This window comes from Nuphar pumila, chromosome 6 (genome assembly GCF_984573655.1).
Source record: "Nuphar pumila chromosome 6, dmNupPumi1.hap1.1, whole genome shotgun sequence".
NCBI lineage: Eukaryota > Viridiplantae > Streptophyta > Magnoliopsida > Nymphaeales > Nymphaeaceae > Nuphar > Nuphar pumila.
Genome location: NC_143254.1, coordinates 21,816,049 through 21,836,031, shown reverse-complemented (window position 1 = coordinate 21,836,031; position 19,983 = coordinate 21,816,049). Strand labels below are relative to the sequence as shown.

The 19,983-nt window shown below is 41.1% G+C and overlaps 2 protein-coding genes across 2 annotated transcripts; both read right to left on the bottom strand.

Annotated features, from left to right (window-relative positions):
* Positions 1-1,503: 1,503 nt before the first annotated feature.
* LOC149834288 (pectinesterase inhibitor 3-like) lies at positions 1,504-2,351 on the bottom strand. The gene has a single exon (XM_090010050.1). It carries the CDS (start codon positions 2,319-2,321, stop codon positions 1,731-1,733), a length of 591 nt encoding a protein of 196 aa, XP_089866176.1. The 5' UTR covers positions 2,322-2,351; the 3' UTR covers positions 1,504-1,730.
* Positions 2,352-15,979: 13,628 nt separating this feature from the next.
* On the bottom strand, positions 15,980-16,417 carry LOC149834287 (uncharacterized). Its single transcript, XM_090009335.1, has one exon. It carries the CDS (start codon positions 16,415-16,417, stop codon positions 15,980-15,982), a length of 438 nt encoding a protein of 145 aa, XP_089865461.1.
* Between the last annotated feature and the right edge of the window lie 3,566 nt (positions 16,418-19,983).

Below are 19,983 nucleotides of genomic sequence, written 5' to 3'. Positions count from 1 at the left end.
TTTACATTGAAAAATTGTGGGTCTTAATTGGAACTCATGTCGCTCCTGGGTCTGGTATGAAATTTCACAAACTATACCCGGGTCCATGTATTAATCAAACCTTTGGGTCCAAACCCCTCTTATTTGTTACCATACCCGAACCCTATAGTGTTTGGTATAGGTGGGGTCCGGGTAAAACTGACCCCTTGACAACCCTAATTCAAAGAACCCATTTTTTTGAAACTTTAGAGAGAGAGAGAGAGAGAGAGAGAGAGAGAGTTTCCTACCGACAGACTTAATGAGTGCCTTGAAATCATGAAAAACGCGATCAAGTTCATGAAGCCCGCAACAAGTCCAATGAGTGCCTTGGAAAAACAAACGCTACCAAGTTCATAAACTCCAAGAATTCTATTCATTGATCATAAACTGGTTAACTAAAAGTAGAGAGAGAAAAAATAATTCTGGACTAGCAAGCCTAGAAAATTTAAACCTCAACAAGTTCAACAAACCCCTTAGAAACCCTTTCATTACCCACTGCACATTGGCTAACCTCCAGCTGGTAAAACCCTTGTAGTCCACCCTGCTCACCGAAGAGTACACCAGCTTTAAAGGGACGCCTCCGGTGGGTTTCGAACTTGTGACGTCCTGTTAACTTGGTGACATTTACAAGTTGCCCCTACAAAACGAGGGGAGCCCTTGTGGGCTAAAATGTAATAAATTAAGTTCATGAACTATAACAATAAGTCATAAAATATATTATGAAAATTAGCCCCCATTTTTTTATTTCTTTTTAGTTTTTGGTTTACTAAAACTGCGTTTGCCAGGAACTTTTCTCAGAGTTTTTTTTTTCCCATCTTATTTGCAAGCTTTTGTTATAAGATCCAAGAGAAAGCAATACAAACAAAATTGAAAGAGGAAAAAAACCAAAAACAAAAACTAGCTCTATTATATGATCTATATACCTAGTATATCAAGAAACATTCAATTTTCTCCATAAAATAATACATCATTTCACTCTAGATCGATCTGATGGGATCCAAAACACAACTTTCTCACCTAAGACAGTTCGATCCATGCTTTGGCATGCAAACCTCCATCTAAATTTTGCAAGAAAAAAAAACTGTGTTAAAAACTAAATTTTCCAAATGTCACAAACTTCATGGCATATAAAAATATACAAAAAAGCAAAAGCATGAGAAAAAAATAAAAAATATGAAAACCATGACATAAAAAAAAGAAAACCTATTAAAATCATCATAAGATTACAATAAAATCATGACAAAATGAAAAAAAAGAAAATGAGTTGTTCGAACCAATTTCACATGGAAAAGGCCGCAGATGTGGGAATACAACCATTTTATGAAGTTTTCAACACTAGTACGTAAGAGGCGTCCATGCATACATAGATTTGAACTTTTCATGATTTGAATAAGATCCCCCTTTTGGATTCATCAATATAAAATTTTAATAAAAATTTCACAAGATATCACAACTCACCTAATAATCAAGGCACCTTTCTCGGAGTTAATCACAACCTTAAACAAGAAGTATATATTAACACTTCACGATTACATATTAAATAAAGGTAAAAAAAAAGAAAAAAATAATAATGATGACACTTCACTAAACTCAAGCAAGCACACGCTTCCATAACGTTTCCCTACCCTTTTCTTCCCCCTAACGCACGTGCCAACAGTTTCACACGCTTGACCGGCACGTGCGAGTCCCCCTTCAACACACTTCTGCGCGGCTCAGCGGCTCGCGAGCTGGTTGATGAAGTAGAGCGCATTGCTGGTCGCACGTGCGACCTCGGAAACCTTGGAGCGAACGGCTGCCTTGGTGGCGCCCTCGACGGAGTGGAAGCCGTCTAGGCACGTGTCGTCGTTGGTGAGGGCGGCGCTAACCCACGTCTCGACGTTGTCGAGCTGCCACCGAGTCGGCGCGGCGCCGCGGCTGGCGTTACTGCCGATCTCGGTTAGGGAGCGGCTGAGCTCGTCGAGCGACTGGGAGAGCTCGTCGGCGCAGTCCTTGAGAGCCGCCCCCTCGCGCCCCGCCGGGTGCTGGGTCTTCAGCAGGCCCGAGATGAACCGGGAGGACGAGTCGGCCTTCGAGAGGCTGGCGGAGATCGCGGCCTGGGCGAGGTCGGAGGCGGAGCTGTTCGGGCCGTGGAGGCCGGAGAGGGCGCGGACGCAGTCGGCCGGGAAGCGGGTCTGGGCGCACGCTGACTGCAGCTCCTTCGGTGCAGTACCCTCCGGTGGGTGGGCCGAGACACCGGTGGGACGGACGAGGAGCAGTGGGGTTGGGGACAGGAGGAGGACGAAGAAGGCGAGGGCTAACGCCATTTTGGGTTTCTTCGCCTCGGGTGGTTCTGAGTGTAGCGAGAGAAAGAGAGGTTTTAGTGGAGGATATATAGACGCAAGAGGAGAGGGGGACGGGCTGGTTTTTGCTTTAGAGAGAGAGAGAGAAGGTGGGGTGGGTTTCACTTTTTACTGAGAGAGAGAAGGTGAAGGTGGGGTGGGTTTCATTTTTACTTAGAGAGAGAAGGTGATGGTTGGGGTGGGTTTCACTATTTACTGAGAGTGAGGGTGAAGGTGGGGTGGGTTTCATTTTTACTTAGAGAGAGAAGGTGATGGTTGGGGTGGGTTTCACTTTTTACTTTTTACCGAGGGAGAGAGAGAGAGAGGGTTGGGGATGAGGTGGAGTCACGTTGCACATAATAATGGGATCTGATAGTAATGAAAAAGGAAAATGCAGAGAAAAATCCAGAGTGTAAGAAATTAAATGTAACAACAAACAACCCCTGTCATGTCATTATTCAATTAAACAATAGATCAACAACAACCTTGTAAATGACATAGCAATATGACGAGATAAACATGAGACTAATTACCAGAAAATTAGCTTCTAGAAAAAAACCCGTCACTGAAGAGTCTATTTTTTTTTTTTTGCTAGCGGCAGTGCCTAAGACAGCTGTGTCTAGATGTCATATGCATAGCACCACAAGCCATAAAAGACTAAGCTCTCAATCCTTCTATATGTAAAAGATGAAGCTAGAGATCCACCAAAAAAATGCTGAAAGCATACCTAATAAATTGCTAACTGCCCTAGAGAGCTCCTTGAAATTAGAATTTATATAACATATCGGTGATTCTCAACCTTTCCAAGCAGAACCACGACAAATAGAAGGATGCTACTGTTACAGAAACAGAAGAAAAAGTAGGTGCTAGTGGACACTGAACGACATGCACAAATTCGTAAGCAAAACCTCCAATACTACATTGTTGGACAGGATTTTTTTTGAAAGCTACGGGCAAGGCATCCAAGAGGGTAATTGAAGAAACACAGGTTTCAAAAATTATTAAGAACTTAGTGGCATATTTAACAGTGGCTCACAGGTTGTTCAATCAAGAATTAGTATACAAGTTACAAACTAAGATTTAAACTAGTATAGAAAAAATAATCATTAAAATCCTATAAAGAATAATTATTAAATTTATAACATGTAAAGAGAAAATAATAAAAAGGAAAATTTACAATTACAGTGGCTCATTTGGTTGCAGGAACTGGGGTGACATTGGCTGGAGTTTTCCAGTATTCACATGTAAAATGCAAAGCCAGACTCCGAGGCCGCCTGAATTTTGTGCCATTTTAGTTATAGGATTTTAGCTTTTGTTTTTTCTCGACGTGTAAATTCCTCCCCATTTTAGTTAAAACAAACACAAGGTTCAAACATAATGAAACAGGAGTCTCCATATCCATATAACACGGAACTCCCATCAACATCACAGGGTAAATCATAAAGTTTTAGTGATAAAAGTCAGTTTACACCATAAGCACTGCATGTTGAACACTGAGAGTAAATGGTAACAAGACTGAATCTTATCCGAGTCAATAGTTTTGACCATTCCTAGAGTCGATTAGAACAATACTCCTTAAAAGAGCCCAAATTTATCAGCATTAACGTACAATCTTCCAGTCATAAAGAAGAGCCAACAAAATTTCATATTTCAAAGTTATGACAGTGCTAAGCCATCATTAGCTCGAAGCAAGACAAGAAAAAAGCCTTGCTTCTCTTCATGCCAAATTTTATCTGCGCTAACCAACAATCTGTTATCGGATGTGCTATATGTATTCCAACTATAGCAAGATTATCTCTAGATAAACGTTATCATCATACCTAGCTTTGTATTCTCTTTTTTGGGCCATCCTTTTTTTGTTAAGTTGTTGTGTTTGTTATTCTTGGCCTTATCACCTCATTGTGAGAGGTTCTTATATAAGCTTGTAATGGCTACAGCAAAATCATCAGAATAAAAGCCAGTCCTGTTCTCCTCGTGGATGTAGGTCGTCAGTGACCGAACCACGTAATTTCTGTGCCTTCTTGTTTGCAAACATGGTATCAGAGCGCTTTCTATCCGGGTGATCTGTGGGCTGTTCATAAGTGATCGAGACCAACGAGAGGGAGCCTCTGCAGTATCAAGATCGGTTTTCCACCATGACAGAATCAGGCGTGAAGATGGTTGTTCAAGAACAGAACCCCACGCTGAAGATCACTACAGTGTCGTTGAATGGCTCAAACTATCTGAGTTGGGCCAAGTCTGCAAGCCTTTTCCTTAGCGGAAAATCGAAACTGGGCTATGTCACGGGGAAGATCAAGCAACCCGAAAGTACTGATCCAAAATTCGATGAATGGGAGTCTACCAACCATCTGGTGATGTCTTGGTTGTTAAATTCCATGGATCCAACCATTGCAGAAAGATACATGTTCCTTGATACAACTCAAAAGATATGGGACTCGCTGCATGAAGTTTATGGAGAACAGAATAATCTAGCTCGTATTTTCTTCATTCAACAAGAAATCGTCAACGCCAAAAGAGGTGAGAAGCCATTACATGTGCATATCAATGCATTAAGGAGTCTTTGGGATGAACTTACTATGTATCGTCCCCCTACGGCTGACGCTAACATCATGAGGCAAAGGCTAGAAGAAGACAAAGTCTTCACACTTTTGGCTAGTCTTGGAGACGACTATGAGAACATCCGAAGTCAGGTACTTCTTACTGTTCCTTTACCCTCATTTAATGTGGTTTGCTCTATTATCCAAAAGGAAGAAAGCAGACGTCGGGTTATGTGTTCTGAACCCAAACCTGACAATCATAATAAAGAGAATGCCGTTTTTTCTGCTAAAGTCAAAGGAATAGATAAAGGTGCTGATCACTTAGCTATGATTACCGAAAAAAAACCCTTTAAAGATTGGCATAGAACTCGTTAGAAGAGCCACTGTACCTATTGCAAAATACTGAGGCACGTGCGAGACAAATGTTGGGATCTCTACGGCAAACCGAATCGTGACAAGGGTACAAAATCTGATGCTGCCAATGTTGTCAGCATGGATGATCTGGCCAAGTTCTTCCAGCAGATCAGCAAAGCTCATCTTACTAGCAACAAATCCACCACCGGAGATACTCCTACAGGTAATCACCTTGCCTTACTGTCCAGTAGAAGTGATCAAAGTTGGATCATCGATACAGGGGCCACAGACCATATGACAGGAAACTTACAACTTCTCTCTAACTTACATTTTGATTTTAAAAAACCAGTTTTTATAGCCGATGGGACATCCATTCTTGTCCAAGGTGAGGGAACTACATCTTTTTTCCAAAATGGTAAATCGACTGCTCTGTATGTGCCAAAATTTCCCTCAAGTCTAATGTCAGTTAGTCGTATTACAAAGGATTATCAATGTCTTGCTATTTTTTCACCTAAGGATGTAGTTTTTCAGGACATGAAGATGAAGAAGATGATTGGTAAAAGGGTTGAACGGGATGGTCTTTATGTGTTAGACACGGCTATGCACGGATTGATAGCTCGACAAAGCAAGGAAGAAGCCAGCAGGTTATGGCATGCTCGGTTAGAACACCCGTCTAATCCAGTTTTGATGAACTTATTTTCTGATTTACTTCCTCTTTCTCATGCTTGCGATGCTTGTGAATTTTCAAAATCATCTAAACTTCCGTTTAAAGTTTCCAACACTAGAAGTGATGATATGTTTGATCTTGTGCACACGGATGTGTGGGGGCCAGCACCAAGCGTGTCCCACGAAGGATACAAGTACTACGTTACCTTCATAGATGATAAGTCGAGAGTCACATGGATGTATTTTTTGAAGCAAAAAAATGAAGTCTCAAACACCTTTCAAGTTTTTTATAAAATGGTTTACAGACAATATGGGTGAAAAATCAAGGTGCTTAGATCCGACAATGGGGGAGAATATGTGAACAAATCTATGAGAACCTTCATGGATGAACAAGGCATCGTTCCCCAAAACTCGTGTTCTGGCACTCCTCAGCAGAACGGTGTGGCTGAGCGAAAAAACCGTCATCTGCTTAATGTGGCTCGTGCTCTCATGTTTCATATGCACGTCCCATCTGTTTTTTGGGTTGAAGTCCTAAGTGTTCCTTGTTACATTATAAACAGACTCCTTAGTAGAACTCTTCAAAATACTATTCCCCTGAAGACCCTTCTCAACAAAGATATCTCTATGTCCCACATGCGTGTTTTTGGGTGCAAGGTTTTTGTTCATGTTCAAGAGAGACATAAGAGTAAATTTGAAAAGAGAGCCATCAAATGTATTTTTTTGGGATACTCCAATATAAAGAAGGGTTATAAGTGTTTTAATCCTGAAAATCGCAGGATGTTTATCTCTCGAGATGTGAAGTTTTTTTAAACTGAGCCTTTCTTTAATTCTTCCATGGACATGAGCCAGAGGGAGACTGATCATTCACTCACTCTTCCTTGTTTGTCATGGAGTGATGACATCTCTTCTTCTCAAAAACCTGTACCTCAAAACTCAAGTGACTCATCTGAACCTGGAACCTCTTCAGATCAAGTTGAGATCAATGAAGCTTCCATATTAGAAGGAAGAAACCAAAATGTTAGGCGTTCTGCGAGGATCATCCGACCCCCCACTCGACTTCAAGATTATTATACCTACTTGGCCACCAATACAACTGCCCATTCCATTAAAACCTATTTTGACCTCGACCGTCTAAACCCCTCCTATTTGTCATTCTTGGCGAAAACCTATCAACATCATGAACCGACTACCTATGAAGAGGCTCAACTTGATCCAAGGTGGAGAAAAGCTATGAACAAAGAGTTAGAGGCTCTAACCATAAACAATACATGGGAACTTGCAAAGCTTCCAGAGGGGGAAAAAGCAGTAGGATGTCGATGGGTCTACAAGATTAAATATCACAGCGATGGAACCATTGAGAAATTCAAAGCTCGGCTCGTTGCCAAAGGGTATACTCAGGTGGAAGGAATAAACTATTCTGAAACCTTTGCTCCCGTTGCTAAAATGAGCCCCATAAGAACATTGTTGTCTGTTGCAGCAAATAAAAACTAGAAACTATTCCAACTGGATGTCAAAAATGCTTTTCTACATGGAGAATTGGAGGAAATCGTTTACATGAAACTACCTCCAGAATACAAGCAAAAGGAAGAAATGGTGTGCAGACTTAAAAAGGCTATTTATGGATTGAAACGATCCCCAAGAGCATGATTTTCTAAACTAAGTGAGGCTCTCCAGAAACTGAATTTCAGAAAGTGCACTTCCGACTACTCGATGTTTGTTGCAAAAAGAAAGTCTGGTATAACTATACTGATAGTGTATGTTGATGACATTATTCTTACAGGAGACGATATTCCGTTTATGCAGGAGGTTAAAAACTTTCTCTATCGCAAGTTTGAGATCAAAGACCTTGGAAAACTACGATATTTTCTGGGAATAGAGGTTGCCCACTCCAAAGAAGGCATCTTCTTATGTCAAAGAAAATATGCTTTAGATCTCCTAAAAGAAACCAGATTTCTCGGATCCAAACTAGCCGATACTCCCATGGATCCCTGTCATAAGCTGCGCACAGATGAAGGAGAAGCTCTGGATGAAATTTCAGTTTTTCAACGACTAGTTGAAAGACTTATTTATCTTACTGTTACTCGCCCAGACATTTGTTATGCTGTTAATGTCATCAGTCAATTTATGCATTGCCCAAGCACCATTCACCTTGATGCTGCCCATAGAATTCTGAAATACATAAAGAGTGCTCCTGGCAAGGGAATTTTGTTGACAAGAAATGACCACTCCAGAATTCTGGGATGTGCAGATGCTGATTGGGCAGGAGACCCAAACGATAGAAAGTCTACATCAGGATATTGTGTGTTTGTTGGAGGAAATCTAGTCACTTGGAAAAGCAAAAAACAAACTGTTGTGGCAAGATCAAGTGCAAAAGCTGAATACAGAACTATGGCTCTATGCACATGTGAGTTGGTTTGGATGAAAAGTTTCCTTAAGGACATTGGCATTGAAAGTAATGATCCAATGGAACTTCAGTGCGACAATCAAGCTGCTATATATATTGGTGCTAATCCCGTGTTTCACGAAAGAACGCAGCATATAGAAGTCGATTGTCACTTTGTTCGTGAAAATATTCAACAAAAGGAGATTGTTACTAGTCATGTGAGCAACGAAGATCAAGCTGCTGATATTTTCACCAAGGCATTGGCTCGTGAAAAGCATCAAATAAATATGCACAAGTTGGGTCTCATAGATATTAGCAGACCAACTTGAGGGGGAGTGTTATCGGATGTGCTATAGGTATTCCAACTATAGCAAGATTATCTCTAGATAAACGTTATCATCATACCTAGCTTTGTATTCTCTTTTTTGGGCCATCCTTTTTTTGTTAAGTTGTTGTGTTTGTTATTCTTGGCCTTATCACCTCATTGTGAGATGTTCTTATATAAGCTTGTAATGGCTACAACAAAATCATCAGAATAAAAGCCAGTCCTGTTCTCCTCGTGGATGTAGGTAGTCAGTGACCGAACCACGTAATTTTTGTGCCTTCTTGTTTGCAAACACAATCTTCCTATCATAAAGAAGAGCTAGACATATTTCAGATTTCAAAGATATGTTATGCATCATACATTTATGTTAATCAGCCAAAAGCTATCAAAGAAACATAGCAATATATTGAAAAAGCAGAGTTGGGGATGCTGAATGTAGGATGTCTCCATTAGCAGAAAAGAGTGTGTAGTCAGGCCACAAGAAAAGAATCAAAAGAGTTTCGATAAAAACAGAAAGATTGTTGGCTTGTATCTTTTTGCAAATGGTTGCAACGGATCAACATGCATGCAGAATCAAAAACTTAAAGAAATGACAGACAATTCGTACCACCAAAGACCAAATCCAAGCAACTCAACACAACCATGTCAGTTTCAGTAAAATAAAATTCAAAACTCAAACTTTGCTGCAAAAGAGAATGACCCAAAAGAAACATGAAAAAGTATTAAATGAGAAGAGAGTTTTAAAATTTTAGTCTAAACGCAAAAAAGCATGTAAAACCAGAACAGAAGAAGAGATTGAGATGATGATGACGGCCATTCTCAAATAAGAAATTAAGATGATGATGATGATAGTGAAAGAACCATTGTATCACCTTGCTGTGCTTTTTCATGAAGTCCCATCCATATTTGCGAAACTTAGTGGTCTCTCGAAAGATGAGCCAACCCATAGTACCAGGGGTAACCCCTTCTTCCTATATCTCACTTTATTCCATTTCAGTAGAGTAATGCAAAAACAGATGAACCCTGTTAGCACTCTCAAGATTACTAGAAAGAAACTGCGATGCTCTCCAGGATGGAACTAGCCTTTGCTGCGAGATGCCTGCATATTTTTACCTCCATACCGAAGAGAACGAGAGAGGAGAGAGTGACCAGAGACGGAGGGCTGGACCTCGAAAGGCAGGCGTCTTTTGGGGGTTTCATTAGGGGTGGCAAAATCTGACACGACCCGCCAACCCGCTTCTTAGGCGGGTTCGGGTTTGGCTTAAACGGGTTCGTGTCATAAACGGGTCGACCCGTCTAACCCGTTTATTAAATGGGCCGGGTTCGTGTTAATTAGGAGTATGCCAACCCGCCAACCCGGCTACCCGACCCCGACCTGCCCGCTAACCCGTCAATCCCTTTACCCGACCCGACCCGTTTATTAAATGAGTTAACCGTGTCGTGTCGGGTTACCTGTTTAATAAACGGGTCGGGTTCGTGTTGGGGTATGCTGACCTGCCAGCCCGCGGATACCACCCGCCAACCCGACCCGATTGCCACCCCTAGGTTTCATAGACTTTTTTTAATAAGCTTTTTCATTCAAAAATTTGACGGAAACTTGGCACTTAACGGAAACGTTAAGTGGCACATGGCATTTATCAAAAAACTACAACGGTCAGCCACTATTTTAATTATTAGCATGAGCAAAAGGCTCATGTTCAGACTGACCAGATCTGCTTCCAAATAAATGAGGCCGCGTCTTGGACGTTGGTAGATCCCAATAAACATGCAAAGAACATAACAGGTGTTGCCCGTTTGAACGAGGCTTACTTCACAACGATTCATATATATAAGATGAGAAGAAAACAAACGCCCAACACTATCTCCACTCCAAAATGAGGATGCGATATTTTAAATGTTTTTTTCCAACAGAATTTCATGCATGAAAAAGGAAGATGAGATTCATTTTCCTTTGCGGAATTGCATGCATAAAAGTGCGTTTTGGTTAGGTGATGTAAGAATCTGAGATTTTAGGAGCTGAGAATCGCTTGAAAGAAAGGGCCTGGTGGGCATGAATCCTTGGAGAGAAATTGTTTTACTTGGTCCCAAACGAGAATCATTTGTCCCAATGGTGAGAGAAGGATTCCCATTTGCCCCCACTTTTTAACAACCAGCTCTTGGGGGCAATGGTGTCACATTTTCATATATACTTTAAAAACTCGTCAGGTTAACCTAGTGATTCCATTGACTCTACCCGCATGTCAAAAAACATCTTTAACTCTCTTTTACAAAACTCGGACTAGTTATTGGCTGACTCTACCGAGTCATGAGCGGTCAACTGAGTCATGGGCTAATTAACTCGACCCAGTCATGCACGAGTCAGCCCATTCATGTATATATACATATATCTTATATAATTATATATATTACATATAAAAAAATAGTTATATGTATTAATAAAATTATTACATAATATATTGATAAAATATTATAAAATATAGATAGTATATACATATATTTATATAAAATATAAAGTTAACATGACCCAATCGAGTCACCCAGTAGACTTGGTCGAGTCACGAATGACTCAGGGACGAGATGAGTGAGGAGGTATGATTCCAAATTACGTCACCACTTATATGTACAACTTGTATTTTTAAATCATATGTTTTCTAACAACTAGATGCAAACAATGGTGGTTACTATTTTTCCTTAAGGAACGAAAGAAAGACAATGGAGTTCTCTAGACTAAAGAGAGAGGGAGTTGCTTTTACTTTTTACCGAGAGAGAGAGAGAGAGAGAGAGAGAGAGAGAGAGAGAGAGAGAGAGAGAGAGAGAGAAACGTCTTTTTCTCTTTCTTCTGTTTGGCAAAGGGTTTGCGAAATTGACTAATTCCATTTCTGGGATTGATGGTGATGTCCTGCATCCCTACGCCAATTTCTACGTTACGCTTTAGTTGTGTAGTTTGTATATGGATTGGATCTTGACACAAATCCGACCTGCCAAGACGAGTACCACTTGGTTAGTGACCCATCAAATCTGAACATCTTGATTGGATACAAGGTTTGGCAAAGCTTGTTATGCCTAGCATGCGAATTCAAGCCTACACTCAGCTCAAGCTCATATAAAGGTGAGCTCAGGCTCACATTAAGTCAAAATAAGTCGATCTTGAACAAGGAAGGCTAGACCCCTTCGGCTCGTTTAACAGGCCTAGCTAGTCTATCGAGCAATACATGATCACGTCTAGATATGGATACGGGCTATAGAAATATATACCAGCCAACTCGAACCCGTGTTCAATTCACATTTACCTGTTCTGCATATAGCTTTACCAAATATACCAAATATAAAATATGAATTGATCACATATGGATAATTCTAATACATATCGTGGTATTAGGTATAGATCCGTGCGGTTCCTGGGTGCACCTGATCCGTGAATACCTCGAGTTTACAATGCGTAGAGAAATGGATCATTGAATCGGATAATGATAAAGAATGCGTTAGGAAATTAGCACCATGCTTTTTTGAAGATTCCTCCTGGTTTCTTTCTCCTTTCTTGTCCGGCTTGGGTTCTTTCTTTCCAATCATCACACATTAAAACACGTGTCTTTTCGATTGAAAACTGAAAAAAAAAATTAAACAACTAAAATTCTATCCTTTTTAGAATGTCATAAGAAAAATATGTTATTTTGAGAGAGACGTTTAGAACACGAAAAGCCATATTTTAATATATTTTCCAAGAAAACTCTAGCTTGTATGTAATTTTATTGGATGTCAGATTTTGGAATCAAGTTGGGTATTGTATTCAAAGTTTCAAACATGTAAGTTCCTGTATCCTAACTTGATTTTAGAGGAAAAACTCATATACATATTCATTTTTTTATTACCTCATTTTATAAAAATTGCAACCAATGTTATGAGAATAGGTTTGAATTGGCGATACAAAATGAATTGACACCTTGCCAATTTAATTGTAAATTGCCCAAACTTGGTTTTCTTTTTCTTTTTTCCTTATTGTTTTAAATTTTGTGACGGTTATAACATTCATTAGCTATTATATTGTTTAGGCATTAAATGCACATTTTAGATTTTGATTGGACCTTATAAGTCATCATTTACTTGGTATTTTCCTTGTTCTAGATAAGTCCCCTATGAGAGAAGATCAGGTGATCGGACAAATCCCTTTAAAAAATCTTTTTTTTACTGAATATTATGTTGGATCGTATTTCAGGGAAACTCAGGAGAGAGAGCAACAGGGAAAGAGAAAACTGCATAGCTCTTCTTTAGAAATCAGTGCGTCTAGGATCTGTCGTAACCCCAACCTTAACCACGCTTTTATAACCCACGAACGGTTACAAAGCGTGGAAGGAACCCGTTACGAAATTCAAGGAGATGTGACCCAATAACGGAAATCGAAGAGAAAAAATCCAAATATCCACAGAAACTTTGAGCAAAAAGATACTTTGGTCTTAATTAGATATGACCCTAAAGGGCCAATTACCCGAACCCGAACCCGAACCGGCCCGGCCCGGCTTGGCACGGCGGGCAGGCGTGCGCGTGTGTGTATGGTAGTCATCCCAACCTCTTGTTCTCAAGAACAAGTGTAAGAGTTTACATGTGGGTTATAAAGCCCACAACAAACTCAAACACCATCAATATGAGACTATTCCACGTTATCAAAACCACTTTTTCCAAAAAGAAGTAAAACAGCCCAAGTTTCATATTTGAATTCTCTCTCCCTTCCCTTCTTACACCTAACATATTACACTTGAGACATGTTTTGCTTCATCTCCAGCATGACCAGGTTTACCAAGTTTTATATTAAATTTGCAATTAGTTGACCTTTAGTAGAGGCAGGGATGGCAGTGGATTGGGGCGGAAGCCGGGGACAAGGTCTCCACCCTACCCATCTCAAACTTTTGCCTTCAATCCCGGTAGGGGTTTTGATTTTAACTTTCATCACTATTTCATTTTCTTTATCCTCGGTCAAAATGGGGTTAGGCGGGGCAGAGCCCCATTTTTTCCTGGTCCACTGCCATCCTTAAAGAAGAAGATTGAACCATCGAAGGGTTGACGGTGCCGACTAGAAGAAGGAGAGAAATAAGAGCTTACTGGAGAAGCAATGACCCGAAGAAGGAAAGGGTCGTTTTAGCTTTAGGGTTAGAAATTAAGAATATATATAAAAGAATTATATGGAATTTTATTAAATAATTAAAGGTATTTTAGTTATTTTAGTAATGAGGATCAGGGACGGAGTGGAACAGCTCTGGGCAGAGAAAAGTGTAAGTCCATCCCCGGTCCAAACAGGGCGAGGCGGGGCTGGGCCCCGTTTTCCCCAGCTTCGCTACCATCCCGAGGTGGAGGTGTCAACGATTCAGATTTGGGTTGAATATCCAATAGAAACCGAATCCGTTCAGTCAAGTAGAGGAAAATAAATGCAGCCATGGATTTATGTCCGAATTGAAATTTTAGTCTGAGCTAAATTTAAATATGAGATCCGAATCTGATTAGCTATTCTAAGGTAGTCATATTCAGCCCACGTATAATGACGGGCGTTAACGAAACACCACCAAGTTGACGGGAATTGAGATCAGGTGTAATGCTATTGCACATTTTAAGTATGCTGCTGCACTTGATCACCCACCATCTGCTGTGAGTCTCACAGATGAGGCTATGTGCGGCTAGATTGATTAGAAAATAACAACAAAACCAAAATAGCCTTCTTATGTAAATTTGCAGAAATTGAAAAATGCGTTATATTTTTTTTTTCACCAATCTGATTGTCAAAACAAGCGAGCTACTACCAACTGGGGCACTGCTTGTTTGGTAGGAACTGTTAGTGCACGTCACCATGTGTTGGGACGTTGCAAGTTCAAAACCCAATGGTATGTTGTGTAACTGGTGGAGATTTGCCTAACTCCTGCTTGCCTTTAAAAAAAAAAACAGAAAAAGCTAGCTAGTACACCTGAACTGGGGTTTTCTCTCGTTAAATATTAAATAAAAAAACTGAGCTCCTATAACATGCCGTGTAATTTATTTCTGAATTTCAGTCTCCAAAAGGAATTTCCAAACAAACATTGCCCACAAGAGCTCCACGCATCTGGTGGGGGTGACCTGTGAATGTCATGAAGTTGACAGGATGTCACAAGTTCGAAACACAAAGGTGATGTTCCTTGCTAGGTATAGTCCCTGGTGAACAGAGAGGACCTTAAGGGTTCAAACATTGTGCCTCTCTTTTCCCCTCTCTTTTAATCTTTTCATGCAGTTGAAGAAAGAAGGAAAAAGCAGGGATGCCATGTGCTTTGGGGCTGCATGTTCAGCCCATGAACTCTTGGTCCATCCCCAGAATAAAGGCTGACTACCTCTACAGAGCCAGCAAGAGTGATGCTCATGGGCCCAATCAGCTAGCCACTGCAGTGTGTGTTTGTCTGCAAGCTGGCTGATTGGACTAATAATTCTTGCATCTTTGGCATCCTAGCAACTCTAGGACTTGAAATAAATTTGTCTGGATCTGGAGCCCTAGGAATTAGGGTTAGTATTGGCAGGTAAAGAGCTTGTTATATATGGCTAATGAGCAAACCTCCATCTAATTTTTGCAAGAAAAAAAACTGTGTTAAAAACTAAAATTTTCAAAATGTTACAAACTTCATGGCATATAAAAATATACAAAAAAGCAAAAGCATGAGAAAAAAAATAAAAAATATGAAAAATCATGACATAAAAAAAGAAAACCTATTAAAATCATGATAAGATTACAATAAAATCGTGACAAAATGAAAATAAAGAAGAAGAGTTGTTTGAACCTATTTCACATGGAAATGGCCGCAGATATGGGAATACTACCATTTTATGAAGTTTTCAACATGACTAGTACGTAAGAGGCGTCCGTGCATACATGGATTTGAACTTTTCATGATTTGAATAAGATCCCCCTTTTGGATTCATCAATATAAAATTTTAATAAAAATTTCACAAGATATCACAACTCACCTAATAATCAAGGCACCTTTCTCGGAGTTAATCACAACCTTAAACAAGAAGTATATATTAACACTTCACGATTACATATTAAATAAAGGTAAAAAAAAAAGAAAAAAATAATAATGATGACACTTCACTAAACTCAAGCAAGCACACGCTTCCATAACGTTTCCCTACCATTTTCTTCCCCTGACGAAGGTGCCAACAGTTTCACACGCTTGACCGGCACGTGCGAGTCTCCTCAAACATACTTCTGCGCGGCTCAGCCGCTCGCGAGCTGGTTGATGAAGTAGAGCGCATTGCTGGTCGCACGTGCGACCTCAGAAACCCTGGAGCGAACGGCTGCCTTGGTGACTCCCTCGACGGAGTGGAAGCCGTCTAGGCACGTGTCGTCGTTGGTGAGGGCGGCACTGAATCACGTCTCGAGGTTGGCGAGCTGCCATCGAGTCGGCGCGGCGCCGCGGCTGGCGTTACGGCGGATCTCGGCTAGGGAGCGGTTGAGCTCATCGAGCGACTGGGAGAGCTCGTCGGCACAGTCCTTGAGCGCCGTCCCCTCGCGCCCCGCCAGGTGCTGGGTCTTCAGCAGGCCCGAGATGAACCAGGAGGACGAGTCGGCCTTCGCGATGCTGAAGGAGATCGCGGCCTGGGCGAGGTCGGAGGGGGAAATGTTCAGGCCGTGGAGGCCGGAGAGGGCGCGAACGCAGTCGGCCGGGAAGCGGGTCTGGGCCCACGTTGACTGTAGCTCCTTCGGTGCAGTCGCCTCTGGTGGGTGGGCCGAGACGCCGGTGGGACGGAAGAGGAGCAGTGGGGTTGGGGAGAGGAGGAGGAGGAAGAAGGCGAGGCCTAACGCCATTTTGGGTTTCTTCGCCTCCGGTTGTTCTGGGTGTAGCGATAGAAAGAGAGGTTTTAGTGGAGGATATATAGACACAAGAGGAGAGGGGGACGAGCTGGTTTTTGCTTTAGAGAGAGAGAGAAGGTGGTGGTGGGTTTCACTTTTTACTGAGAGAGAGAAGGTGAAGGTGAAGGTGAAGGTGAAGGTGGGGTGGGTTTCATTTTTACTGAGAGAGAGAGAGAGGGCGATGGTGGGTTTCACTTTTTACTAAGAGGGTGAAGGTGGGGTGGGTTTCACTTTTTACTTTTTATTGAGAGAGAGAGAGAGAGAGAGAGAGAGAGAGAGAAGAGAGAGAGAGAGAGAGAGAGAGAGAGAGAGAGACCGGCAAACAAAAGACACAGGACCCCGACCTACAAAGAACACATAAGCCAAAAAAACACAAAATACAAATTGGAAACAAGGCGATCAGTTCGGATCCGAGAGAGGCCTTAGCGGCAATTGGCAATGAAGATCAAGAAGAAAGATGCGTAACGAGGCATATACATCCGCCAAAATATAATTTACTAACTTGTTGAAATTAACCGGGACCTGGCTGAAAATAGCATTATTGCGCGATATCCAAACAGCCCACCAGGAAGAAAGCAACCAAGTTGTCCAAATGATCTGCCAACTTTTACATCTATGAACTGACTGGGGTCCCCATAAGAGGTCCACAACGAAAGACTCCTGCTGCACGCACACTACCGGCTTATTCCAGGTAACCTTAAAGATATTCTGAAAGACTTGACATTCCTAGAATATGTGCAACACAGATTCTTCGACCCCTTCGTAGAGAGCACATTTACACTTGAGAAAGCTATCTGTTTGCACCGATCTTGCAGAATAAGCCAAGCAAAAAAGCGCGCTATCAGATGAGGACCTTTGCCCCATATAATCCTCGTATGAAACTGATTCATAGTTGCCGAAATGAGAGAAAGGTAGGTGTCTCTAATATGGAAGGAGCCGTTCTGAGAGATCGCTTTACAAAAAAACTGACTCTGATAAAGAGAGAGAGAGTCACGTTGCACAGAATAAATGAGGCTGCATCTTGGACGTTGGTAGATCCCAATAAACATGCAAAGAACATAACAGGTGTTGCCCATTTGAACAAGGCTTACTTCACAACGATTCATAAGATGAGAAGAAAACAAACGCCAAACCCTATATCCACTCGAAAATGAGGATGCGAGATTTTAAATGTTTTTTCCAACAGAATTTCATGCATAAAAAAGGAGATGAGATTCATTTTCCTTTGCGGAATTACATGCATAAAAGTGCATTTGGTTAGGTGATGTAAGAATCTGAGATTTTAGGAGCTGAGAATCACTTGAAAGAAAGGGCCTGGGCATGAATCCATGGAGAGAAGTTGTTTTATTTGGTCCCAAATGAGAATCATTTGTCCCAATGGCGAGAAAAGGATTCCCATTTGCCCCCACTGTTTAACAACAAGATCTTGGAGGGCAATGGTGTCAAATCACATTTGTGACATTTTCATAGTTTAAAAACTCGTCAGGTTAACCCAGTGATTCCATTGACTTGACCCGCATGGCTCAAGGTCAAAAAACATCTTTAACCCTCTTTTACAAAACTCGGACTAGTTATTGGCTGACTCCACCGAGTCATGAGCGGTCAACTGAGTCATGGGCTAAGTCGACCGAGTCATGCACGAGTCATCAGATTCATGTATAAATACATATATCTTATATAATTATATATATGTATATATTATATAAAATATAATATAAATATTATATATATATATTATATATATATATAAAAATATAGTTATATGTATTAATAAAATTATACATTAAATATATTATAAAATATCATATAATACATAATATATTGATAAAATACTATAAAATATAGATAGTATATACATATATTTATATAAAATATAAAGTTAACATGACCCAATCGAGTCACCGAGTAGACTTGGTCGAGTCACGAACGACTCAAGGACGAGATGAGTGAGGAGGTATGATTCCAAATTACGTCTCCACTTATATGTACAACTTGTAATTTTAAATCATATGTTTTCTAACAACTAGATGCAAACAATGGTGGTTACTATTTTTCCTTAAGGAACGAAAGAAAGACAATGGAGTTCTCTAGACTAAAGAGAGAGGGAGTTGCTTTTACTTTTTACCGAGAGAGAGAGAGAGAGAGAACATTTATCATTCAACATTACCAAAATACATCCAACCGAATATTGGATGAGAGAGGAACATAAGAGTAAGACAGCCACCATCTAGATGGTGACTGTGCACAATTCAGAGTACAAGTAGATCCAAACCCCCGTCTCTACTATGTAATTTAAGAGTAAGATACACATCAAACATAACCCACTGACGTAGCGTTCCAAAATTGAATTTGATGCCCCTGAAAAAGATATCGTTTCTATCAGTCCATATCACCCACCATACTGAAAACAACCATACCCGCCACAATAATCTCCCTTTTTTTTGTTTCGTAAACTCATGGGACCAAACAAGAGGTCCCGAATAACAGAACTCGAACGCGTTTGAATTGGCAGTGCACCCTAAGTTTGAAAGAATAGGTCTAAAACTACCGGGCAAAACCACAATACGTGAGTCGTGTCCTCTACCGCCTTCTCGCAAAGAATACACATGCTTGAAAATTGAAGCCCCCGTTTCCTGACATTAATCTGGGTTTGAACACGATCCAGAGCCACTAACCACGCCAACGCTTTTGCCCTTGGAGCGGGCTCCTTACCCCATATACAATCAATGGAAAACAAATCCATCCCGGATGGCAACAAGGAATAGTAAACTTGCTTAATGGAGAACCTATCTCCGCTCGCCATGGCCCAGTGAAGCCACGGGCGGCCATGGTCAGGCCTAAGATCCCTGTCACTGAAGGAGCGAAGTGTTTTCCGCCACTCCAACCAGAGGGATGAATGACACACTGAACTGGGCGTCGAAAGAAGGGAGTCAGGTAAACTACCATATTTTTCCCTAACAAACGTAGCCCAAGAAGATGGAGATGTGGAAGCGACCCAAACCCACTTCAAGACTAAAACGACGCTCCTCTTTCTCAGAGCCGGAATCTCCAAGCCGCCGCGCTGCCTCGGGAGAACGATCTGCTGCCAAGAAACTAGCGGGTACTTTTTGTGAGACGCATTCCCAAACCAAAGAAAGTGCGAAAGCAAATGGTTAATCGTTCGTTCTACTGTCGTCGGTATAATGGACATGCTCATACGAAAATCTGGTAATCTGGCCAAAACATGGCGAATGAGTGTCAATTGTCCCGCAAAAGATAAATATCAGGCCTTCCAAGACTGCAAGCTCTCTTGCACCCGCTCTATTGTAGACGTACAAGATGAAGTTCGCGACGACTGTAGTGAGTGCAATGATAGACCCAAAAAATTAACAGGAAGGTCGTATATCGGGCAGTTGAAGATCCTTGCAGCAGCCGATTAGAGGAGAGGGTCAGCATTGAGTAACACCAGAGCACACTTACTCTCGTTCAGGCGAAAGCCAGAAATTGCAGCGAATATTTGAATAATGAAGCACAACTTAGAC

Bases quoted from the DNA above. Each gene is read 5' to 3' on its own strand.
- LOC149834287 (XM_090009335.1), bottom strand. From the start codon at position 16,417: ATGGCGTTAGGCCTCGCCTTCTTCCTCCTCCTCCTCTCCCCAACCCCA.
- LOC149834288 (XM_090010050.1), bottom strand. From the start codon at position 2,321: ATGGCGTTAGCCCTCGCCTTCTTCGTCCTCCTCCTGTCCCCAACCCCA.